This window comes from Sminthopsis crassicaudata, chromosome 2, assembly GCF_048593235.1.
Source record: "Sminthopsis crassicaudata isolate SCR6 chromosome 2, ASM4859323v1, whole genome shotgun sequence".
Taxonomy (NCBI): domain Eukaryota; kingdom Metazoa; phylum Chordata; class Mammalia; order Dasyuromorphia; family Dasyuridae; genus Sminthopsis; species Sminthopsis crassicaudata.
In genome coordinates, this window is record NC_133618.1 from 580191827 (window position 1) to 580217789 (window position 25963).

The window sequence follows — 25963 nt, forward strand, 5'->3', positions numbered from 1 at the left end:
CTGGGACCTGAAGGATTCCAGGGGAGCTAGAGTAAAAGATAGGGATCCAGGCCTCAGGGGATCTCTGATGGAGTGTTGCTTATCACTGGCCCCAACTGTAGGTGTATAATAAGAAAACTGGAAAAGTAGGAAAGGGTCAGGCTTTGCTCTTTGAAAGCCAAACAGATGGTTTTTTATTTGGGACCGGGGGTACTAGAAAGCCATTGGTATTTATTAGAGTGTAATATAGACAGACCTGCGCTTTAGGAAGGTCAGTTTGACGATAGTGTAGAGGTTGGATTACAGTGGGAAGAGATTTGGGGCAGGAACATCAGTAGCGGGCTATTGCAATAATCCAGGGGAGTGGTGCTGAGGGCCTGTACTGGGTGCTGAGGAGGTATTTGACCTGAATCTAAAGGAAGCCTTTTGAGGAGTTTCTGGAGATGAGGAGGAAGCGTGACGAAGACTGATTTTCCTGTGCTTTGGCCGCAGCTCTTTACCTAGCCAAAGGTAAAGCAGAGGAAGAACTTACAGGCAGCACCTAGACTCTAGTGCACCCTCAGTTCTGCCCTAGTCAACAAGCATTTATTAAGCATCCACCACATGTCAGAGGATGGGCATAGGCCTTGCAGATTATAAAATAATATTTGATCATAAACAGCATAGAGTTTATTGTCTGGAAAAATATGTAGTCATGCTTTTCCTCCTTTCCCCTCCCCTCCCCTATGGCATGTATGTGCTAGTTTGGGGTAATTCCTGGATCCTGAGTAATATTCAGATTTGTGGTTTTTTTCTTTGTTGATGACCCAGTTATGTTAAATAAATGAAGTGTATGCTCTGCTTGACAAAGGGAGTACATCTTGACCCAAAACCAAAATCAAACCCCAGTAATTCTGCTTTCCCTTAAATTAGTTCCAACTTGATTTCTTCACCGAAGCTAAGACATCTTTTTTTTTCTTGGCGGTGTTCAGTGAACCACATTTCAGAAAAAGGAGAGCATTTTTGCAAACAAGTATCAAATCTGGAGTTAAATGAGGGCTTTGTTTGTCCCTGCATCTCACTTGTTTTCTGGGTATCTCCATCCTCAAAGACCCCAAGCATTAATTTACTCATCTCAAGATTTGTAGAAAGGTTAAAAGTTAATGCATTCTGATAATTGTAGAAATATGTATAGAATTGTACATGTTTAACGTATATTGGATTACTTGCCCTCTAGGGGTGGGGATGGAACTCAGGTTTTGCAAGGATAAATGTTGAAAAATTATCCATGCATATGTTTTGAAAATAAAAAGCTTTAATAATAATAAAAATGAATGCTTTCATTCATTTCTGCCACAATCTGGAAGTAATAGCTTAAGAAGGGTTAAAAAAAAAGTTCTATGCCCTAGGTTCCCCTCAATTCTTGCTCTTTTTAAAACAAAAGGCTTGGCTAAAGAAATAGAATGGACACACTATGTGTCTTTCATATCCTAAAAAGTGTAAGCCTCCAGTTGAGCAAAGTGTTTCCCAAATATAGTTTAATTATTGATATTCTTCATTTTTCACTGATATTCTTTTATGACCTACTTTTTTACAATATAACTCGGGAATTAAGCAATAATAATTGTAACAGAAGAAAAGTAGCCTCATGTAGTATTTCTTACTTCAAAGGTAGTTCTCTGGAGTCTTAGGAGGAAAGATCCCCAGACTGGTAATGATCAACACATTTCTGGAAAGCAGTATTGTTCTATGTGTTCAGAACAAAGTTTTAGATTTCAGCTTCACAGCCCTGTGGGGATAATATGGGTGCATTCACACCATTTTACAGATAAGTAAACAGTTTAGGGAAAGGAATGTATGTACGATAAGGCTGAAAAATAAGATTGGTTTTAAGCTGTGAAGGGCAATAAAAGCCAAACAGGAATTTACATATTTGATCTGTAGATGTAATGGGGAGCCACTGGAATTTGTTAAGAAGAGATATGATATATTCAGACTTATTCTTAAGGAATTCACTTTGGCCAAAGAAAATGAATTGAAGTAGAGAAAGACCAATTAGACCATTGTAGTTGAGAACTCCAAGAGAAATACCAGGAGCAGAACAGAGATCTGTATATAACATTTGTAGATCTCATCAAGGCCTTTCTTATTGTCAGTCATGAAGGCTTATGGAAATTTGTGTCAAAATGTAGTTGTCCTCAGAGAAGTTCACTAATATAGAATGTCATTTTCATAATGTCATATTTGCCCAGGTTCTAGACAATTGGCAATGCTTTCCCAGTCATCAGTGGAATGAAATAAGACTATGTACTTGCTCCCATGTTTTTCAGCCATGTTGTCAAAGCCATGTTGTCAAAAGCTTTCAGTGAGAATGATCATGGCATCAAAATCAGTTACCACATTGAAGATAAATTCTTCAACCTGAAAAAGTTATAAGCCAAAACTAAAATGGAAAGAGCACTAAATTTGCATGATTTTTTGTTTGCAGATGATTGTATCAATGCAGCTTCAGATGATGAGTCTGCTGCTTGTTTTAACTGTGGCCTAACAGTTAACACCAAGAAAAGACAGGTGCTCCATCAGCCAGCACCACACCATCAGGAAACCATCAGTCACAACAAATGGGGAAATTTTGGATGTTGTAAATAAGTTCACTTAGCTGGTCAGTATACTTTCCAGGAATTGGTTGGCATCCATATTGCCAGAGCTAGTTCAGTGTTTGGGAGGCTCTGAGAGAAAGTGTGGGAAAGGAGAGGTATTATACTAACTACCAGACTGAAGGTCTACAGAGCCATTGTGCTAACCTCATTGTTGTATGCCTGTGAAACCTGGATATCCTAGGAAACGGAATCACTTCCATTTGAATTATCTCAGGAAAATTCTGAAGATCACCTGGCAGAATCAGATAACAGACACCGAGGTCCTTTCTTGAACTAAACTGCCAAACATCCAAACTCTACTGCAGAGAAGCAGCTTGGTTGGGCTGGCCATGTTTTCAAATGCCAAATGTACACTTGCCCAAAGGACTTATATGGAGAACTCACACAGAGAAATTGCTCACATGGTGGTCAGAAAAAGCGATACAAGGACATTCTCAAGGTCTCTCTTAAGAACTTTAGAATTGATTGTATGATATGGGAGACACTGGCACAAGTCAGCCCAGCATGGTGTGCCCTCATCAGAGAAGGTGCTGTGCTCTTTGAGCAAAGCAGAATTGAATTAGCTCAGAAGACTTTCTTAGATGTGCAAACTTAGAGAATTCACTCTATAGGGACTAATTTGCAGCAGAGCATTCCTAGCTTGCATTGGTTTGATCAACCACAGTCTTGACACCCAAACTTGACTCTAACATGGAAATGTAACTTTGATGTTCTTTAGGAATGGGTCTAGACCAGGACTTCTTAGACTTTTTCCCCTCAAGACTTCTTTTTACCTGAAAATTTTTTACATGACCCCAGGTACAGAAATATTATAAAATAGATATACAAATCAAACATTTAATGATAATAAATCATAATTTTGTGACCCCCCCCATATAAGTTACAAGACCCCCAGATGGGGTCTCAAGCCACAGTTTAGCTGGAATGTAGGGCAGGAGTTGACCATTTCCATCCTTCCAGTCACATCTTTAGTCATTAGGCAGCTGTCAGTTTTATGGCTGTATTTACTGCTCTAGGGACCTGGGAAAGAATGATGAGGGCTTTAAACTCATATGGTGGTTGACTGTGAAGTGAGAATCGATTTTAAAAATATTGTGAATATAGAACTGCATTGTACAAATGCATTTATCTGGTAGAGAAATAATAGCTTATGTGGTTATTTTGTCTTCTTTCTAATTAGGTCATATTTTCCATCTGATCATATTCCTAGAACTACTTTTAAAAATTTAATTCATGTTGGAACCCTTTCACTTTCTAATCTGGTTGGCACTTTTTTAGGAGAAAATAGAAGGGGAACCCGGACAAATAAACTATAGGATTACAGACAAGTCAATAACATTTAAGTGCTCTCTATGAGCTAGGCATGTTGGGAAAAACTGGAACATACTAGCAGAAGTAGTCTTTGCCCGAAGGTGCTTATATTCTAATGGAGGAAGAAAATACCCAGAAAGGAAACCGAAAAGGTCCTGGTGGAGGAAGAAATGAAAGTAACACCCTTAGCATTCTAGAGAAAGTCTCGAATCTGCAGTGCAACCTGGAGACATTTTTATAGCTCACACTTACATGATCCTTTATAATTTACAAAGTGCTTTCTTTTCTCACATGATTTTTGTGAAATATGTGTCTTTTTTTTTTCTGCTTAGTCATTGGGTAGGGCCCAGAGAGGGAAAAGGAATTCTCTATTTGTAGAGCTGGTTAAGATATGACAGATAATTGCAGATTATAAATAATCTTTGTAAGAAAATAAAAATTTGATAACCATAAAATTCAACAATGACTTAGCAAATTTCTTTAGACAGCTCAGCAGTCTAAATAAATCAAATGTGAGGTAGCAACTTGTTTAATAAGATAAATAATAAAGCTGTTAGCTGAACTGCTCCTGAACGGGAAACTAGTGTTTGAAGAAACCCTAAGAAACAAATCCAAGTGGGATAATCACTGTTACTTCTGTGCAAGATTAAAAAAAAAATTATCAAATTATCAAATATTCCTAAAAACCCTTTGAGAAATACATGCATGAAAACTAAAGTTGTTTATTGTTCAAGTTGTCTGTTTACTGGCTGATGAAGTTGAAGAATAAACCTTTGCAAATCTCAATGAATGTAAAATTAGAAAAGGCTGCGGGAAAGCCCACAAGTCAGGCAGGCCCCTATGGAGCATGGAGGCTGACAGTATGTTTCCCAGTTAACCAAATAGCCTAAGAGAAATTTATACTACAAAGTTCAGCTTGTAAGGATTCTCTCCCTCAGTCAATTTAGGCATTTATTTTATCTATCTATCTATCTATCTATCTATCTATCTATCTATCTATCTATCTATCTATCTATCATCTATCTATCTATCTATTTATCTATCTATCTATCTGCCTATTTATTTATTTATTTTTAGAGTACCAGAAGAGATTTTTTTCTTTTTTATTAATTTTTATAATTATAACATTTTCTTTGACAGTACATATGCATAGGTATTTTTTTTTTTTTTTTACAACATTATCCCTTGTACTCCCTTCTGTTCCGAGTTTTTCCCCTCCTTCCCTCCACCCCCTCCCCTAGATGGCAGGCATTCCCATACATATTAAATATCTTCTAGTATACCCTAGGTACAATATATATGTGCAGAACCGAATTTTGTTGTTGTTGCTGTTGCAAAGGAAGGATTGTATTCAGAAGGTAAAAATAATCTGGGAAGAGAAACAAAACAAAACAAAACAAAACAAAACAATGCTCACAGTTTACACTCATTTCCCAGTGTTCCTTTTCTGGAGGTAGCTGATTGAGGCATTTATTAAGGCCCTATAGTGTGCCTGGCACTGTGCTAAGCCCTGGAGTACAAAGGCAAAAACCAGCCCCGGCCCTCAAGGAGCTTACAAAATGAAGAGTTTCGGCAGCCGGACAGAATCTTATTTAGCATTCTAAGATTCAGGCTCGGAGAGAGAGTGCCTTCTGCCTGGACACCCCCTTACTGATCGCGATAAGCTCTACACTGTATAAATGCTCCCATCGGTGGGACGATTTTCTTGACAGCTAAAGCAAAAGCAATTGCCCTGAGATTCCCAGATCTTATTGAACGGCTCATAAATAAGACCAGAAAAGAACGACCCGAACCAGGAAATCCGTGAATGGGGGATCCTTAAGGAAAACCCCTGCGCGCAAGGTTAACTGACGGGTGACGCAGACCCTTCCTCCTGCGTTAGCCAAATCTTAGTCTGGGATTTGCTGCCTTAAAGAGGGGAGGGAAGCGAGGGGCTCTTCTGCTTCCGCGGCCGGAAGCACTGGGCACGCTCTCTAGAGTCGCGAGTGGCGGGTTCGCTCTATCCGCCCCATCCCCCTTCAGATTGCCCCGAGGCAACCCCGGGCGTTGCTCCTTCCCGTCCGTGCACGCTGCAGAGGGCCCAGGAGAGGCAGCAGGCGCCCGGAGACGAAATGTCGGGAGAGGCAGTCCAGAGCCTGGGAAAAGGTGAGTCCCGGGGGGCTGTGTCCAGAGGAGCCGCAGCAACGCCTGGGCCTGATCTTCGGGGTTCCAGGGAGTCTTCCCGGGCGGGCTCGGCTTGTCGCCCTTTCCCGTGCAAGGTGACACCTGAAGCCCCGCCGCTCTGGGATCGCTTTCCTGGAGCCCGAGCCGGGGGCCCGGAGGTGGGCTAGGGGTGCGGACTCGCGGCGGGGGGCGCTCACTAATGCCAGGGCTCTTTGCAGGCAGCGTCCAGCCTGGCCCCGTCCCGCTGGGGGTCATCCGGTTGTACAGCATGAGATTCTGCCCCTTCGCGCAGAGAACCCGGCTCATCCTGAAGGCCAAAGGCATCAAGTGAGCGTGGTCGGGCCCGGGGTCGGGGGCGGCCGGGGCCTAAAGCCTAGGTTAATTGCAGGTGGCTGTTTTTGGCCCGAGGCCTTCCTGCTCCAAAAGAACCACCGGCGCTTATTACTGAAACTGACTCCAAGTCAGTCAACTGATAATCTTTTAATTAGGTGAATTATGATTGCATTCCATTCACTGGTGAATGAGCATAAATTTCTCCCTTCTATATTATAAACTCCTTGAAGGCATAATTTAAATCTCAGACCCCCTTTGTATGTTTCCTAATGTTTTGCATTCAATCTGTGCTTAATCAGTTTTCTCTTAATACATTCCCAGTTTTTCTCCTAACAAATGTTTTCACAACAAACTATTAAGTCATTTGAAAATGTTATTTTAAAATTATTTTTTTCTATACCCAGGAGATTAAATCTTTACTTGAATAAGTTATTTATTCAAAAGATATTTATTAGGCCCATATTATGTGTCAGTTATTGTGTTAGTTGCTTGATAAGATCTTAGGAGTATCAATTTGACACTTTTGTGGAGTATGGATTGGAAAAGGGAAAGACCAAATACAAGGAGACATAGTAAGAGATGTGCACTCGTTTAGATTAGAGGTGATGCTCTTTTTGAACTGGGATAAGTGGAGAGAAGGGTTTGGAGATATATTTAATACAGAGGTGAAATTGACAAAACTTGGAACTGTGTGTTGTGAAATGGGAAAGAGGAACAATCGAGAATAACCCTGTGGTTGCAAATCTAGGAGACTGGAAGGCCCTGGTTCCTTGAAAAGAGAAATCAGAAAGAAGGGAGGATTTGAAGGGAAAGATGATTCTGTTTTGGACGTGTTGAATTTGAGATGTCCACAGGACATTGAAGATAAACCAACAGCCAGTTGGTGATGTGAGGCAAGTGATGTATCAACACTTGTTGTTGGAATTCTTAACATATATTCTTTCCTTATATCTTTCAAGGCATGAGGTCATCAATATTAATTTGAAAAATAAACCTGAATGGTACTTTAAGAAACACCCCCTTGGTCTAGTACCTGTTCTGGAGACCAGTAAGGGGCAGCTGATACATGAATCTTCCATCACTTGTGAATATCTAGATGAAGTTTATCCAGGAAAGAAGCTGTTTCCAGAAGATCCATATGAGAAAGCTTTACAAAAGATGATTTTGGAGTCGTTTTCTAAGGTACTTAAAAAAATCTTTATTCTTTCCATAGAAATTTACTTTTTCCATTTTTGAGCCACATTTTCATTTAAGATTACCTGTCACTTGTCCTCCCTATTGGTTGGGGAGAAAAAGAAGGAATATATTGAATATTATGCTAAATAGTAGCTCCAATGGAAATTATCAACTGATATATATAAATATATGTATGTATGTCTGCTCTTTGCTGATAGCAGCCTCAGGTTATGTTTTTATTACTCAGCATTTGGAAGTTACCTTTGAAAAAGTCCATGTTATAATAACAACAACAATAATGCATTTGCACGGCACTGAAAAGATTTGCAAAAATCTTTACTAATATTATTTTATTCTCACAACAATCTTGGGTAATGAGTACAATTATTGCTCTCATTTTATAGATTAGGAAACTGAGGCAGAAGATTAAGTCATTTGCAGGGGCAGCTAGGTGGCTCAGTGAATAGAGTCACACAGTTAGTGTTCTGGAGTGACTCTCAGTCTCTTCTCCACGATCTCATCACAAAAGAGATGAGCTCTTACTGCTTCAGAGGAGCAAAGGGGCACGTCTTGCCTAGGCTGTGCATGGCCCTAATGATGATCCATCTATGGTACAAGACCCATCCCGCTAATGGTGCTCACCACCAGACAGTGGGCCCATCAAGTGATCCCATGTTTTGGCCACAACCAGTTGTGAAGACTTGTTTTTTCAAGTTTCTGAGAGTGGGTTAGAGAGCTGTCCTTTCTGTCAGTGGAGAGATTCAGTGCTCAAAGATTACTCAGACTGACAGTAACATTCATATAGCACCTGTGATGTGCCAGGCACTGTGCTAAGTGCTTTTCAATTATAAACCATTCGATCTTCACAATAGCCCTTGGAGGAAGGTGCTATTACTGTCTCCATTTCACAAATGAGAAAACTGAGTCAGATAGATTAAGTGACTTGCCCAAAGTCACACAGCTAATATAAGTGTCTGAAGTTGAATTTGAACTCTGGTCTTCCTGACTCCAAGCCCTGACACCATCCACTGAGCCATCCAGCTGCCCAATTATAAGTGAACAAATAAATAAATAAATAATGGCTTTTAAAAATACTTAATTAAGAAGACCCCACTATGGTTTTAGATGAAGAAGGAAAATATAGTTATTCTTAAACTAATATGTTAAAATTTTCTGTTTTCTATCTAGATACCATCTTTGACTAAGGATGCTCTTATAGCAGCACGAAATGGGGAAGACTGTACCAATCAGAAAGCAGAACTCCGTAAGGAATTCAGCAAACTAGAGGAGGTAAAGAATGTTCATTGCTTACGTGTAAATTGGTGGAAAATAAAACACTAAAAAAAGTGTTCATTGTCTTTTCCTGTATAACTCACAACATGGTAGAGGAAGCACAGTAGTCACCTCAGCCCCTCCTACTTCCATCTTTCTGAACTGATGTGTTGTCAGCATCTGGGCTGATAAATCCATACTTAGTCCTGAACTAAGGAATGGCCCTTGTTATTATTTTTTTTAAACCAGTAAGTTAGAGTAGTTTGCTAATGAGGTCAGTAACCTGCAGAAATGTAGAGTCTGGCAGGTCTTACTTACTTCAGCATGAGACTCAAGGTGCGTAATAATAGATATTTTTATAATGCTTTAAGTTTTGCCAAGTGTTTTCCATACTTTACCTTATTTGAGCTTCACAACAGTCCTAGGAGGTAGGTACTATATTATCTCCATTTAACAGGTGATGAAACTGAGGATCAGAGAGTTGACATGAATCACTTAACACAGCTTGTAAATGTTATAGGTAAGATCTGAACCCAGGTCTGGTGGGCATTAAGCCACATTGCCTCCAACGAGGAAGAATTGCTTTTTTTCTTTTCCTTCCCTTTCCTTTTTATCTTTTACTCCATTTTATCTGGGTTATTTGACTTACTGAGGTAAAAGATTAAGCAAAGGAGGCAGCTAGGTGGTGCAGTGGATAGAGTACCAGTCCTGAAGTCAAGAGGACCTGAGTTCATATGTGATCTCAGACATGGAATACTTCCCAGCTGTGTGACCCTGGGCAAGTCACTTAACCCCAATTGCCTCACCCAAAAAAAAAAAAGATTAAGTAGAGACTTGTTGTTTCTCCAACAAGTAATTATATTTTTAAAATGTTTTAGAGATAATTTGCAATTATCAAGCTTAAGTAGAAATGGATTCCTCTAGGCCACCTATTGACTGAAAACCACAATTTAACATTATGTTGTACTGTATATTTATTTTGCTAGATATTTTCCAATTCCATTTCAGTTTCGCTCGGGCTGCACTGGGGAGAGTTTGGCACTTCTGGTATAGTGGAGTGAAAGTTTGTTCTTCAGTTGAGTTCAAGTCTCAGTCTAACATATAACTGTCTTTATGACTCTAAGCTCCAAGACTGATCTTGCAGAACAGGTGCCCATCTGCAGTAGCAGAGAGAGTTCCTTATCTATATCAACGAAATCAAAGGTCTGATCAAAACCAAAAGTAATCCTTCCCCCCAAAAAAAAATTAGTTTTAAAAGTCCATATAGTAGGTCAGTTATGTCAAATATCAATTCAGATGAATATATACATACACACACACATACACACATATTTGAAAAAATAAGGTAAATACCTCAAGTGAATTCCTTTTTTTTTTTTTTTCAAACCTTTTAGGTGATTATTATCTAATTCTTTATCCATCCTTCTTATCATAGGATCATGTATCTAGAGCTGGATCTAGCTTAAAGAAAGAAAAACTTTACCATTTTACATTTAAGGAAATTTAGGCCCTAAGAGTTGAAGTGACTTCTTGCATCTAAGAGTGCACAGTGGGCTGGCTGCCTTTTTCCTCTGTAAATTAGTTTCTCTGGAATGGCATTGCATAATTTTTTTTTTTTTTTTTTTTACTGTGTGGGGTTAATACCCAGACTGCAAAAAGAGAAACTGAGGTAGAGCTCCAAGTCAATAGCACTTTATTAAAGGGACTTGGCCCCTCTCTAAGATGCTCCTTGTACCCAGGAGCTTGTTTTTATAGGCTTTGATACCAGGTTCAATATCTAAACACACTAGAGGAGCTACAAGAATGCCATTGGTCGATAGGGCAGTGCTTTGAGAGCAAAAAATGGTGCATCATCTAGAAATGGTATGTCAGCAGAGGGATCATGGGTTGGATAAAGCATGGAATATTCCCACTGACTTACTGGTCATAGCATAGATAGGTTCCTTCTCATACTGAGCAAGAGGAGGTGGTGCAAGTCATATATAAATATCCCCTCCCCCCAATTTGGAGACTTTTTATACCACACTACCCATGCTTGGCTTGGTCGTGGAATTTAAGAAGAATGAGATCTTTGTCAGCATGCTCATGGTTACACAAGTAAGCTTCATGGCTAGTAAAGAAGTAGTGAATATGAGAGGCCTGTTTTGGAGGCTATTTTAGGTTTCCTATCATATTTCCCATCTGATTGTGTGTAGAATATGTATTAACACAATTTTATTCTTACACCTCTTAGTAGATGAATGACTAAATGTGCATTACTAAATGAGTGTCACTTAAAATAATTGCTGATGATTTTTGCCCTTTATGAAATCAAACGGTAATGATATTGATTAGAATTTGAGTAGGGGTCCAAAAATGAATTTTATCTCAGCCAAAGAGATGATTATTTTTCTTTTACTTAGTTGATGTTTTACTCCAAACCTATCTATTCTCTTTCATTTTGTTTGGGTGAACACTCCCTAATTTGTCAGTCATACTTCCTTTGAAAGAACCACCAACTGTCATACAATGTCTTTTTCTTCCTATTCTCCCCCCCACGAGTTCTGATTTTAATCAGTCTTTCTCTCTCCTTCTTTCTTCCTCCCTCCCTCCCTCCCTTTCCTCCTCTTTCTTTCCTCCCTTCTTCCTTCTTCCCCCTCCCTTCCTTCTTTGCTTCTTCCTCCTTCCCTTCTTTTCATCCTCCCTCCCTCCCTCCCTTTTTTCTTTTCTTCCTCCCTCCCTCCTTCCCTTCCTTCTTTTCTTCCTTCCTCTTTCCCTCCCTCCCTCTTTCCCTTCTTCTCAAGCTAGGTCAGGTTAGCGCTTTAAAATCCTAGCTACTATTTTTATTTACATGATTCCAGCATCCATAGATGTTTTGTGGTTATACTGGCACAAAGAAAATTTAACCTATTTTATCTGTTGTCTTTTATTGATTTGGCAAATAGAGATTAAACAGCTTTAGCAGGGATAGAATAGGGATTGAAAGTCATGAAGTTTCTTATAAGCAAAAAAATTAACTAACTCCATTTTCTTGTAGTGGAATTGATGGAGCCATAGAATACACATTACTCACACCTTAGATTTAAATACTTTTCACTGACATGATATAAGAGTCTCAGCCCTAGGTATTAGTCTAACATGGGCATAAATGTGGTTTCTGTCTATTGATGCATTAGTGAACACTGGAGCCAGGCTCATCTATCACTCTAAATACTTGCGTTGTTGTTTTGGTCAGACTCAGAGATAAGTGTTAGAAATGGGTTATTTCCTGAAGTTAAATTAGTCATTTTAGATTCATCCATGCTTTTTTCCTTTCCAGTAAATTTTTTTTTAATCCACTCTATAATGCTGTCTTAATTTACTCAAGTTTGAATTCTCCTAGAAAAATTAATAATCCAGTTCTGACTAGGATGGCAAATCCTGGCTAGGGCTGGCTGGATATATAATGGGACAGTGAATTTTCACTCATAAGTGTGGTCTGCAGGGAGGAGAACGGTTAATTCTTCACTCAATATAATTTCCTTTAACTGCTTACCTAGGGGTGTACCCAAACTAATATTTTCTGCATTTATTGTAATATTTTTGGCTCAATTGCTAACAATAGATTTTTTTTTTGGTAAACAAGTTGTTTTCAACTTGTTAAAAGTAGTATCCTACCCAGGTGATAGAGAAAATGATTGCAATGATATTCACCTCCAGGATAGTGGTGAACCAAAGAAACAAAAGTATCCTTAAAATCTTTATTTCATAGGTTTGCTTTTTAAGTAGTTTAGCTTCAATCTTTTAAATATGTCAGTATGAGGCCATGTTTGATAGGGAAAACATAAGTGTCAGTCTCTGCTACAGTCCTTCCACCATTGACACTTCTTATTAAAGAACTCAGTGTCTCTTAATTTTTCAAAACTTTGTTGTCTTTCACTCCTCTTTGGCTTATGCCATTCCTGTTTGAAAGTTATCTGCACTTCGTATAATGAATGCAGCTTTCTAACTCTGATTTGAGTCATCTCCTGTGAAACATTTGAAAATTTTACACCTAGGAACTGTTTGCTTCTCCTGCTGTATGGGAAGTTCTGCTTTTAGTAGGAATTTATCTCTTAAGTAACAAAGCTTTTTCCTTCTTCACAGGTTAGCATAGTTAACATTTAAAGGATATGCCATTCTTCCTAATTAGTTCGTTCCAGTTGAACTAGTTAACAGAATTTAATTAGAAAACAGAATTTCCTAGACTCTTCAATCCTCTAGGAAGAAAAAGCTGGCTTTGAAATGGTCACACTTTGAAGGGGGAACAAGAGTAGCTGTAAAAGTTGGGGAAACAATTCACTGAAGCAGAGTCTTTTGCCTCTTTCTTGAATTCCACTTTAAAAGCTCTTCACAGTAGGGAGAGCAGTGGTTGTGGAGTCAGTGGGTTCGAATCCTGCGTCTAATGCTTAATGCTTACTCTAGTACTCGGGCATACCACGGAACCTCTCTGGACCTCTTTTCCTAGTCTGTAAAGTGAAGGCACTGGACTAGAAGGCTCCTCCCAGGTCCAGATGGGCTTGGTTACTGTCTTTGTGCAGAGAAGTTAACAGGACTCTCTGTCCAGGCCCAGTTTTTCCCCTGACCTTCAGTCCCTCATCACCTCTTCTGCTGGACACCTCACCCTCCACCTTCCCTTCCTCTTCCCCTCCCCTTTCAAGCCTTCTGTTAAAGGCACTGTGTTCTTCTAGTTTCCCACAAGGGGGAGCCTTTCCCAGAGTCTTGTTTTAACCTGGACTCCCCATTCCCATCCCAAGTATTCAGTGCCTTACCAATCTTGCCATTTCTGCCTCTTCAGCCTCTCTTTCCCCTTCTCCAGCCCTGCTCGTATAGCTGCCACAGCGCTTTCCTTAAAGGAAGGTCTGACCTTGCTACTTAGTGAATTCCAGGGGCTTCTGCTGCTTCTCAAATAAAGTGTTTAGGTTTTAAAGTCCTTCCCATCCTGTCTACAACTTCTCTTCCAGCCTTAGGGCTGCTGTTCTATCTTCAGCCAGCCACGCTGACCTTTCCCGTGGCTCAGGGCTCCTTCCCATCTGATTTTACATTGGTCACCCCCACCCCACTCCTCACCTTCACCTGAAGAAGCCGCCATCTCTGAGAAGTCTTTCCTGACTTCCCCCAAACACAAGTTCTCCTGTCATGACCTTAAATCCTTTTTTTTCCTTGTGTATATGAACCTTCTCACTGCCTGTTAGAGAGTAAGCTCATTTGGGAGCAAGGCTTGTTGTCATTATTTATATTTGTGTCCCTATCCCTTAGCATAGTCCCTGGCTCATAATGGGGGCTTTGAGTGCTTCTTAATGGGTTGATGTAGATCTAGGGGCTTTTGATACGATGTTTTTGTTTATTGTGCAGAAAAAAAGAGCCACTAAAATCAGCCAATATTATTACGACGTACAAAGCACAGCGCTGATATAACTTACTACCCTGTCGTCTTGGGCAGTCGTTGAATGCATCTGGGTCTCAGTTTCCTTAACTGTAAAGTTAACTGTTGGACTTTGATCTCAGAGGATCAGATCGTTTTCTCCCTTAAATCTGCTGTTTTGGGCCCTTTGATTCTCACCTCTCACACCCACAAGGGGGAGCCTTTAACTTCAGGAGTAATGTACCTGCTTTTGGGGGCAGCTAGGTGGCGCTGTGGATAGAGCACCAGCGCTGAATTCAGGAGGACCCGAGTTCAAATTTGCTCTCAGACACTTAACACTTCCTAGCTGTGTGACCCTGGGCAAGCCACTTAACCCCAGCCTCAGGGGAAAAAAAAAATGTACCTAATTTTGTTTCCCATTGCCCTGTACCTCTAGATAAAGAGGTCCCTTTCTCCAGTCTGTGCAGAAAGATGGACAAAGTGACCCAAGTGTCTCCTTTGTGGTTTACTTCCTTTTCAGATCCACCTGCCTCATTCCAGTTACCTTGTTACCTTTAACCACAGGGGACGGCTCCACTGGGGCCTAGGAAGAAAAAGGCTTGACTGGATTGTTTAACAATAGGAGTGTTTTGACTTCCAGGGCTTGTCTCCTCCTTCAGATCCTTTGTGGTTGAATCAAAGGTTGTACTAATCCTTTCAAACCTGTAAGATTTAACCAGGCTGGGATTAAGAAATAGGAACCTCCCTACCACTGGGGACCAAAAGTAAAGAGTTTTCTAATTCTAAATAAGCTCCCTGGTGTCTAGGGGACTTTCCTCCCGCCCGACCCCAGCCCACACTGCCATTCCTTGTTTCACCAGCCTGCTTCTTCCAGAATTCCTAGGTGTCTTGAAGGAGCAGGTGACTAAATAATATAACAATAATAACTTATTTTTTTTAACTCTTAAAGGTTTTCCAAGCATTTTCCTCAAAACTTTGTGAAGTGTATAGTCTACCTCTTCTGCAAGCCTTCCCTTAGCCTATCCCCCGATTCTATTTAGTGACATAACATTATGTAGCGCATTGTTTTGTAACTTTCCAAAGTAGTTATTATGCAAACAGTAAACGATAGCTATCTGTATCTTAATCCTATTAGGCCTTAGCTTCCCAAAGACAGATATCATAACTGAAATTTATAATCCTTTCTTCCCATCCCCCTTAACTCTGTTCTGTTTGTATAACATATTTAATAATGGGATGGAAGTGCATTTCACTTGATTCAAATTATTCCATTGAGTAAGAAACAAAGACAGAAAGGGGGAGGAAAAAAAAGAAAAACAACTTTCATAGTCCTGGATAGAGTGTGGGATGGATGGAAAATAGTAGCCTGCTGCTTCCTAAGTACGTCTAGCTTCCCTTCTCTTATAACGTGAGGCTCTTATCATCTAAACTCTCTTCTTACCTGTAGGCAGTTTGTCCTGCTTCAGCTAGGAGGGCAGACTCAAGGCAGGCAATTGTTGGTCTTACCAACATTTCCATCGGTTTTCTTCACTCTGGCTTCTTTGCTGCTTCTCTTTCTTCATTGTGAAGCAGAAAGAAGTAGTTATGTAGTGGGGGATCCTATCTAAAATAATCTCACCTAGGTGGGTATGAAGAAGCCCTTTTTTTACCTGATATGTTTTTCTTGCCAGATTTTATTTTTTTTTTCTATGTGAGTAGAACTTAGGTCAGGTCCATCTTTTACATGATTTTTTAATAGACAGCTGATTTATGGTCCCGTTGTACTAAAGGACATTTAACCTGTTTTATTTATCGTTCACTTATTCATTCAACAAGTAGAGCAAGTCAGGCAATTTGTGGTTTTAATAGGAAAAATTTGGATCAAAAATTATAGAGTTTTTTATTCATAGGATCACAGGTTTAGAGCTGGAAGGAATCTTAGTGATCACCAAATTGACCCCCCTCATTTTGCAGATGCGGAAACAGATTGGGATTCAGTGACTTGTTCAGGTTCACAGAGCTAATTAGTGTCTGAGGCAGGATTTGAACCCATAGCATTTTGAATCCAATTTCATTTGTCCACTATGACATACTATTAGTTAACTTCATAGCGTGATTATCCATTGTTAATTAGCCTGACTCTGAGTAATTGTCCACAAGCTAATTTGAGAGTCTTTTACCAAGATATTGTTCAAATGTAGGTTCTGTCCGTTGACTTTTTGAAGATCATTGGAACTAGCCTATCTAACCAGTGACTAAGCCTGGTAACTTCTCTTAGTGAGTTGGAATTCTCTGACCCAGTACTTTTAACTGTCAGTATTGCTGGTTTAGCAGAATTCTGAGATATTGCACTTCATTATAGAAATATTGTTTGTTTGATGATATAGTAATATTACCCATCTTATAGATAAATAAATATTTTAAGACATAAAATGACTTAGATAGTGAGTTAGGGAGGGACTAAGTGAGGGATGGGGACTAAAGTCTCCTAACTGCAAAAAATCTAGTATCTTTTTTCCATTATACCAAGTTATCTTTCATTTTATAAAATACATTTTCATTTTATCAATGAATTTCTCAGAGGATTTTTAAAATAAATAGCAAGTTCTGGTAGTGATTTTAAATGTGAATTGTTTTATAGTCAATTTGGGGGAAATAGAGTAAACATGGAACATAGTAGATTAGAGTCTTTAAGACCTGTGCTCAAAACTCACTCCTTCCTTCCCTCCCTCCCTCTCCATCTGCCAACAGTGTATTAAGCCATGTGTGGCTGCTTTTGGATCTGGTTGTACAACCAGTTCTAAATCTACCTAACTTTACTGTAATCTAGCCCATATCTTTCCATCTTGTCTGCAGGAACAGCATGAGAGAGAGAGAAGCAATAAATTTTTTAAAAATTATTAATTTTCAACATTTGCTTTTATTAGATTTTGATTTCCATTTTTTCTCCCTCCTCCCTCCCTAAGAAGGCATCAACATATAGGTTTTAAATCTATAATGGTATTATCATATTTCCACTTTAATCATGTGTTCTTGTACTTTTTTCTTTCTCTTTCCACTTTATAAATAAAAGAGAAAATGAAAGAGTGTTCATCTGACAGTTGTGATCTATAAATGAAAATGGTCTATTTTGTCCATCACTTTGTTCTCATTGCCTGGCAGGTTTTTACTCTTCCTTTCCTTTTAATTCCTATTTTGATATTCTTCTCTCCTTGATCCTTCCACCATCATTAAATATTCTTCATATTATGTACTTATATTATGTAATAATGATTTATTTTTCTTTTTCCTCCTTCCCTAGTATAATCTTTTGTCTCTCTCATTTTGTCTTTTTCGGAGGTCATAAAAATAGAATAAAACCATAGATTTTATCTGTCAATAGATTATCTGTCATATTGATCTTTCTCTGTGCCCCTTAAAGTTATTAAGGTGAGGGGAATGCATTTATTTCTTATCTCCTCACTACCCTACATTACCATATAAACAATTCACCCCACATATTCTCTTTAATTTAAACATAAATGTACACTTTTTGGGTTTCTTTTGGCTTCTACATTTTCATTTCACAATATCTATTCAATTCTGACTATTTCATAAGAAATGTTTAGAAATCCTGTTTCCTTAATGGTTCATTCCTTCCACACCTCCCCCCTCCCCATAAGATTATACTTCCGTTTTTTATATTTTTCAAGCTCTTATCTTTTGCATTTTGGAATGCTGTATTCTAAACTCTCTCACTCTCTCTTTTTAAATAGGAACAAGTGTGATCCTTACTTGAATTTAACTTTTTGATTGCTTATAATATTTTTTCTTTTACCTGTTAAGTTCTAGATTTTGGCTGCAATTTTCCTATCAATTTTTATTTTGAAATTCCTTTTAAATGCAGTACAAATGTACAAATACATTTTTACTTGTCCCTCTAGTTCTCAAAGTTCTGGAAAGTTTATGTCTTGAGATATGGTAGTTGAGATACTTTTTTGTTTATGTTTTTTAAATAGACTAATAATTTTAAATCTTCTCTCCTTGACCTATTTTCCAGGTTTTTGTTATTTTATTTTTAACATTTTCTTCTGTTTTCAATCTTTTGATTTCTTTTTGTTTCATACAATCGTTTTCTCTTTGACTCTGTTCCAGTTTTCATTGCATTCAGTTTTGGAGTGAACTTTTTCCCTACTGTTTGCCATTATCTCCTTCCTACTCTTCTATTTTTATCTCGTCTCATTTCTTTTAGGCATACTTGTAGTTTTTGTGGCCAGATTCTCTCTACTTGTTGTGGGGTTACTCTGTTTACCTTCTGTACAGCTCTTAGTCCAAGGTATTTCCTGATAGAATTTGGTGTTTTCCTTAGTTTGCTTGTCAGCAGCTTCTAGGTTTGGGGCTGTGCTTGCTGCATTGCTGGGGTGCACTGCTGCTGCACCCCGGAATGATCTGGGCAGACCCTCTCTGAGTGTGTTCTGGACTCCTTATTCCAGAGACTCTGTGCTGGGGACTCCAGAGCTGCCCCCTGACTTAGGCTCTGCCACTGACTTTTCCCCCCTGCTCTTGGGTTCTGGGCTCCTTTTATGGGGCTTCAGAGTCTCTCTGCACTGGTGTTTTCCCCAGGCCCTTCTACCTGTGGCCTGTGACCTCCTGCTAGTCTTGGGGCTGTGCTGCTCCTTTCCACAATCGTGGCACTGCGAGGCTGGAGCTTTTTTCTATGTTCCCATAAGATGCTAGGGGCCCTATGCATCCTCAGACGCTTTAGGAGGAGCCCCCAGGTGATTCTCCTTAATTCTTTAAAAATTAGTCCATTTTTATGCTTTGTTGCAGGAGTAGAGAGTATAGGCTATCATTTATAGGTCACATTTATGGAAATCAGACTATCCTTGTGGTTAAGTGTCGCTTGGTGATAACAACCAAATCAAATCCAGTCTTAACCTCACTCTTAAGTTCCTAAAATTCTGGATATTTTTGACTGATTTAAACTATCTCCTCAGTGTGACACTTGCTTTTGTCCAGTTCACTTAAATGGCTGAGTTTAAGTGAGAGATAGAGAGAACAGGAACAAACACTAGCATGTGAGCACATGTAACTGAAAGCAGCACTGGTCCAAGCAGTGCTTCAGATGTCTAAGAGGTACCATAATAGATACATAAACAATAACTCAACTTTTATTCTGTCCAATTTTTTAGATCCTTTGCCGGCAGAAGACAACTTTCCTGGGTGGAAACTCTGTGTCTATGATTGATTACCTCATCTGGCCATGGTTTGAACGGTTGGAATCGTATCAGATAGCTGAGTAAGATGTCTAACTACTTTTTTGTGGTAGACTTCCTGATAAATATAACATAATTATTGTCGGAATAGTACATTATTTATTTTTTAGGTTTTTGTAGGTCATAATAGAAAGCCAATCTTCTGTAGTTATTTGAAATTATAACAAACTTTGAGAGCAAAATGCAACATAATTTCAAAACTTTTTATTTATCATGAAATGCTGTAAATACAATGATGATTTATCACTCATCTAGCCCCTCCAGTTTTTTCTATTATCTATTCACATATGCAAAAGAACCAATTTTTAGAACAAGATACTGTTGTATGAAATTTAAGTGAATTGTCCTGCCCCTCCCAAGCTATATCCAGATTGCTTTGTTCCCTTGAATGTGTTCTTATTGACCTATGTGTCCAGTTATATTTTGACGGTTCTCCAGGTCTGAAGTTTTTAAATATAATGTCAACTTGGTCCTTATTGGTAGTCTGAAAATCATAGCTTTGACAACCACCTGTTTTTTCTTTTTTCTTTTTTTTCTTCTTGTCTAGTCTCATGGACCCTGCTTGCTAAAATATAGGCTACTGTACAGTTTATTCAGATATCATAATTCCAGGACTCTTTAGTGTGCAAGAAATATTTAACTAAGAAGAAGACTGGTTAGTTGGAAATGAACACCCTTACAGCAATAGTCAGAGAACTAGTTTATTTATTTAGGCAGGTGAATAATTGAAAAACAAAAACAAAACAAAACAAAACAAAAAAACCTCATTTGATTCCTTCCAGAAACAGCCATGGCAACTTGCAACTCCAATGATGAAAAATCTTCTTTTATATCCGTGGGGCTCAGGAAGTTTAGGGATGCTTCTGCAGCATAACAGCTTTTCCTTAACTGTTCTTGGCATGGAATATTAGCCAGCTTTTGATGCCCCTCAGTTTTAGTGGCCTTTGAAGTGGAAGGATTAGATGTAATGTCTATGTGGTTTTAATACCTGTTTCTTAAATTTCTTTTTAAAAAAAAAAGTGTCTCATAGCCTTTGAAGTTAAAGCTAGATTCTTCTGAAGAGGTGAATTGGAAGAAAAACAAAACAAAACTGCAGAGTGAACACATTAGCAGATATTGATGTTTGTTCCACTTCGTTTGCTTATGCTTCTGTTTCTCTTGCACAGCTGTGTGGACCACACTCCTGCTTTAAAGCTATGGATCAATGCCATGAAGAAGGACCCCACAGTTGAATCTCTGCTCACTGATTCGAAGACATATAAAGGCTTCTTTGATCTCTACTTTCAGAATAATCCTGATGCCTTTGACTATGGGCTGTGAGGTGGTGTTTTGGAACACCAGCTTAGAATCTCCTTTAGAATATCCCTTGGATATTTCCAGCATATCCTCACAGCAGAATAATAGTGTTTGAGCTTGTCAAAGGGCTAATAATCCTTATTTCCTAAGAAGCTCTCAATAAAGATTTTCAAATGTCCTAAAGGAAAGAAAACTATTTTTTCCCCACCCACTGGTCTCTGGCTTTTTGTTGGAAAGATTTATCACTTTATATGATCTTGGAAAATGCCGAGTATCAAACCCTTTAAGCAGAGAAAGCTTGAAACTTCTCTCCTTGATATGTATGACTCTGTTTTCTCCCCATCATGTTTGTGCTAATCTTGTACTTGAGGTTGAGAACCTTGGTGTGGGTCATTATACACTAGACACTGATAAAGGTGCCACTGATGAGAGAAGATTAAGGAGAGGAAAGAGGAAGTACTCAATTGTAGGTTTATTGTGCAACACATGCCTGTTCATATCTATGTAGGTGTATGTATTGTGTTATCACCTTAAAATAGCTTATGGACCTTAGAGCCAGTGCAGAGTTCTAATGACAAGAACAAGCCCAAGTAAAAATGACATGTTACTTTATATTGCTGAACAAAACAAGTCCATATTTCATTTGTGTTGTCAGGGACCAGGATATCTGCATTAAAATATGCTTTAACAGACTTCCTGACTGAAAATATAAATATGAAGCACATTCCAAATGCGGTCCTAGGCAAAGGTCACGCGGATGAACTTATTAACCCTTTATAAAATAAATAAGGCCTCCTTCAACAGGATTCATTTGGTATGTTGGGCATCTCAAATTTGGTAATTTACATAGTCAGACTGTCCATCAGTTAGCCCCATATTTATCTCTTATATCCCTTATAGTTATCTCTTGTCAACAGCCAAGAGAGTTTTATAGACATCTATTTTTTAAATTATTTTTTCTCATTAGCATTTTATTTTTCCAGTTACATGCTAAGTTTTCAGCATTCAGTTTTGTAAGATTTTGTATCCCAAGTTCTCCCTCCTCTCACCTTCCCCCTTCCTAAGATAGCAAGCAATATGATATAGATTACACATTTCTACATATATTTTTTCTACAACTTTACCATTTTGCTGATTCTGGGTTTTTTAGGAATGATAATAATAGTTAATAGAGAGGCAGTGTTGGAATAGTGGATAGAGAACTGGTGTTGAAGTCAGAAAAACTTGGGTTCCATTCCCCCTTTAACATGTGGCTATGGATGTGTGATCCTGGAAAAGTCACTTTATTGAGACCCAGGCATACATACAGTATGTAAATTGACCCCTTTCTCTGCAACTTGTGAACATGTAAGTATGTATATAAAAGTTGTAGAAAAAGGGGACAGCCTACATTGGTAGAAGAAATTACCCAGAATCTCCCAGTACCAGTATAATCAAGGTTCCACACTAATCCCTGTTCCATCTTTATTAATCGTTAAAAACCAGTAAATGATGGTCTCTTGTGCCTAAAGAAGGCCTGTGTGATGGGGGGGGAGGGGGCATCTGCCTATTGCCATCTGTTCTTGTTGTGTAGCCATGTTGCTATTGTGTGAAAAGTTGATATGTAAAAAATGAATTATTTCCCTCAGATCTTTGGTTAGGAATAGGAGAAACTTATTTGTGGCTGGTCAATCATCAATTGATATAGAACTGAAGGTCTCCTCTGGCAGGGTCTACAGCCAGGTCAGATTCCATGGTTTGAAGTTTGTTATACGTATTGTAAGTATCCCCATTTGGGATTTTCTTGGTTAGGTACAGGAATGGTTTGCCATTTCCTTCTCCAGCTCATTTTCTAGGTGAGGATGCGGTGGCAAACAAAAAGTGTCTTGCCCAGGGTCACACAGCTGATCTCATGTAAGATTTAAAATCAAGATGAGCCTTTTGACTCCAAGCCTGACACTTTATACACTAAGCTCCCTAACTGAACAGATTTGGAACTATATGAACCCAAAGACTAATTTCCTTTAAGTTTTCATCAATAGGTTGCACATCATTAAATACATTCTGCCGGAACTATTCAGTTCTAAGAGTCTGTAACCATAGAAGGACTTGAAAAAAGCCACAAATATGAACAAAGAGTTAGGAAAATTCAGTGTGGAAAATTTAAATGATCCAGTTTGTGATGCTGGGAGGAGATGGATGAAAGGAATAAAGTCAATGAGGGGCTTGTATACAGGAAGGATGAAACCATTATCTATCCAAGTAACCTTAAATTTTGTCATAAGGAAGAACTTGAAGGTGGTCAATGTTTAATATTGGTATGGTGAGAAAATGAGATTGTATAAATTTCAGATATTTAAATGAGGGACTATCATCTGGCTGAAATGGCCTTAATGGGGTCTCACCTTAAAATAGAAGGATGTTAAGACAAGGGGGTCCCAAGGTCCTTTCAGCCCCAAGATTCTCTCATTCTATAATAAGCTGTCTGACAATGGAAGAGAGTTGTGTAGGAGGAAAAGAGACTTGAACTAAATTCCAAGGTGTGAATTTTTTCCCCTCTGATTTGGGGCACATCATGTGATTTCTTTGTAACTACTCAGGATCCCTATATATTCACTAACACTGATTTCTCTGTAAAAGTCACTATCCTTGGCACAATAATTCCTGAGTGATTATCATTAGAGAACAGACTATCTTCCCTAGGATTTGTCTTTGAAAGTTCTTATTTCAAAACAAAAAATCCTATGCATTCTCATTCTCTACAATCCACAGAAATGACACCACTATTAGAGATGGAACAATCTCAGTGGCCATCTTAACTCATCTCATACCTAAATGGGAATCCCTACTATGGTACATCCAGTCTGGGTATATATTAGAATAATATTAAAATGACAAAAATCTTCCCGGCTTTGGTTTGCAACTCAAACCAAAACCAGGACAGCCAAGACAAGTTTTCTTCCTTCTCTGATGGGTCTCCCATGTTCCCAAGGATTCTTTCCCAAGGTTGAGGCCCCCCCCCCTCCTGCAAAGGAGGAACATTTACTTCAAGCCTCTTCCTCTGGTGAACTTCACCTCCAGCAAATCTATGCAGTCTTCTAGACTCGAGGAACATCTCTGATAGAAACCATTTTTCTCCAGGAGAAAGTGGAGGTGGGAGTAAGGAAGCAATAGGATTAGGATGTTTCAAGAGAATCAAATCCTCCTGCTCCTCTTAACCACGTAGCCCAGAGCCAATCTAAAACAAGGTTTGCATCTGCTTCTCTGTGTCATGGCTCTGTTCCTTGCTGTTCCTTGGCTCTGGCTCATGCTTTGTCCAGGACTCAACCCAGGAGGCTTGGTCTAGAAATTAGTCTAAGAACTCTGACACTCTACCACTGCCTCCACACCAACCAATGTAGAAGCCCTGGAAGAGCCTGATCGAGGTTACAATCCTCCGGGAACCAGGACTGGGGAGCTAATAGAGAGAGGGTCACTCACTGAAACTTAGACTCACTTGCCTGTGCATATATAAAATCCATCCAGAAAACTATGAGACCCCCGAGGTAACAATGGATTGAATGAATGAATGGATGAAAAAGCACTGTGCTAAGAGTTGGGAATACAAATACAAAAGTGGCTATTGTCCTTATTCTCTAGGAGAATTCTACCCGGAAGAGACAGCACATATAAGGGAACTATAAACAGAAAGATATTTTGGTTTGGAAAGTTACAGGAATTCAAGGGGAATAGATTAATATAGCCTTTCTAGTAGCATTGATAGTATTCGATTATGGGAGCATGGTGGAAGATATAGGAGAGGCAGCTGGCAAACATATAGATTATATAAGCTAGCTACTGTGAGGTATATGAGGTATTCCACTCATCAAGAAAACAGAAGATTGGGGACAGTACAAAGATTCTATTAAGCTTCCCAGGGAGAAAAGGAGGAGTTATTGGGAAATGACAAGTTCCTGAACCAAATGGAGAATGTTCATCACCAAGTAGGATCTAAAGCCAAGGAGCAGCAAGACTTCTGTGAATTCGATGGACTGTGCAGATTTAAGAAAAGGTGTAAATTATAATCTGTACTTTGTATTTTTGAGTGAGCCTTAATCACAAGGCAAGATAAGTCTAGAAATTATAGATCTCTGGGAAAGACGACAGTCACTAGACGAAAGTGGTGAACCCTTAGTGCTTTCTTCTTGAGGGATGGGCTTGAAGGAAAGGAAAGCCCACTAGAAACTTGACTATTTCTGGGCTTGAGTTTGGGGTCTTTCTACTTTTCTGTTGATAGAATGGTTCTCTGAAAGTTCTAGACTCTCCCTGACAATATATAGTACAAAGCAAACATTAATTACACTGGCTTTAAAGCATCATATCAACAACATTCAGGTGAGTAGAGGAAAAGGGGCAGCTGGTCCCAAGGACTAGAGTGCTTGAGTGACATCCTCCTCAGGAGTGGACACTCTACCCAACGCTGATCAGCTTTTGGCTTTGATAGATTTGGGCAGTATGACTCAGGACTTAAATACTGAGCTTGAGGTCATGCTCAGTCCAGACGTGATGTGCCACATCCTTCCTAGAAGACAGGAACTCTGACATCAAAATTAATTCTGGCCACGTTCCAGCCACATCTTGTCCGAACCTCTGTAAAGGCTGTTTTCTCTTTCTAAAAGGCCCTTTTGTTTCTTTTGTCCCACTATGTGTCAATTCAGATAATGGTGGCAGAGATACACTCCGCTTCTCCAAGGTGAGTCACATCACCCCAAAATGTTCACTCACTCTGCCTCCTTTTATCACTGCATTTTGAAGTCAACTGACCACATAAACTTTCAAATTGTTTTATGATTATACATGTAAACTCCTTGCAAATAATTAAGAATTATTTCATTCTCAGTCAGCACCTAGTATTCTTTCATAGAATAGATGCTTGATTAGTGGCTGTCTTCTGATTTTTTGTGTGTGTTCTTGTTTTTGCTACTAATTAATTTGTGCTTGAAGGGTTTTTCATTTCTTTTGTAGCTTCTTTTCTACCACCCCAAATTCCCCCAATGCCAAGTGTACACACAGTAGGCTCTCAAATAATTTTTTACACTTGATTATTACATATGTATAACAATAAATATAATATTTAATAGTTTATAATAAAATAGCAAATAATTATTTATCATGTAACCATACATATTTATTATAATTGATGATATAATTATTATAATTGATGGTGAACTCTAAATTCA

The 25963-nt window shown here is 38.9% G+C and overlaps 1 protein-coding gene across 1 annotated transcript; it reads left to right on the plus strand.

Annotated features, from left to right (window-relative positions):
- The first annotated feature begins 5568 nt into the window (after window positions 1-5568).
- GSTO1 (glutathione S-transferase omega 1) lies at window positions 5569-20972 on the plus strand. The gene is made up of 6 exons (XM_074295522.1): window positions 5569-6074; window positions 6311-6419; window positions 7385-7607; window positions 8790-8891; window positions 19386-19492; window positions 20636-20972. Exons 1-6 carry the CDS (start codon window positions 6041-6043, stop codon window positions 20787-20789), a joined length of 729 nt encoding a protein of 242 aa, XP_074151623.1. The 5' UTR covers window positions 5569-6040; the 3' UTR covers window positions 20790-20972.
- The last annotated feature ends 4991 nt before the right edge of the window (window positions 20973-25963 follow it).

What these genes read in the sequence shown, in the direction of transcription:
- GSTO1 (XM_074295522.1), top strand. Translation starts at nt 6,041, where the DNA reads ATGTCGGGAGAGGCAGTCCAGAGCCTGGGAAAAG. An exon ending in AGTCCAGAGCCTGGGAAAAG is followed by an intron (nt 6,075 to 6,310) that starts GTGAGTCCCGGG and finishes GGCTCTTTGCAG; the next exon opens with GCAGCGTCCAGCCTGGCCCC. An exon ending in AATTCAGCAAACTAGAGGAG is followed by an intron (nt 8,892 to 19,385) that starts GTAAAGAATGTT and finishes CCAATTTTTTAG; the next exon opens with ATCCTTTGCCGGCAGAAGAC.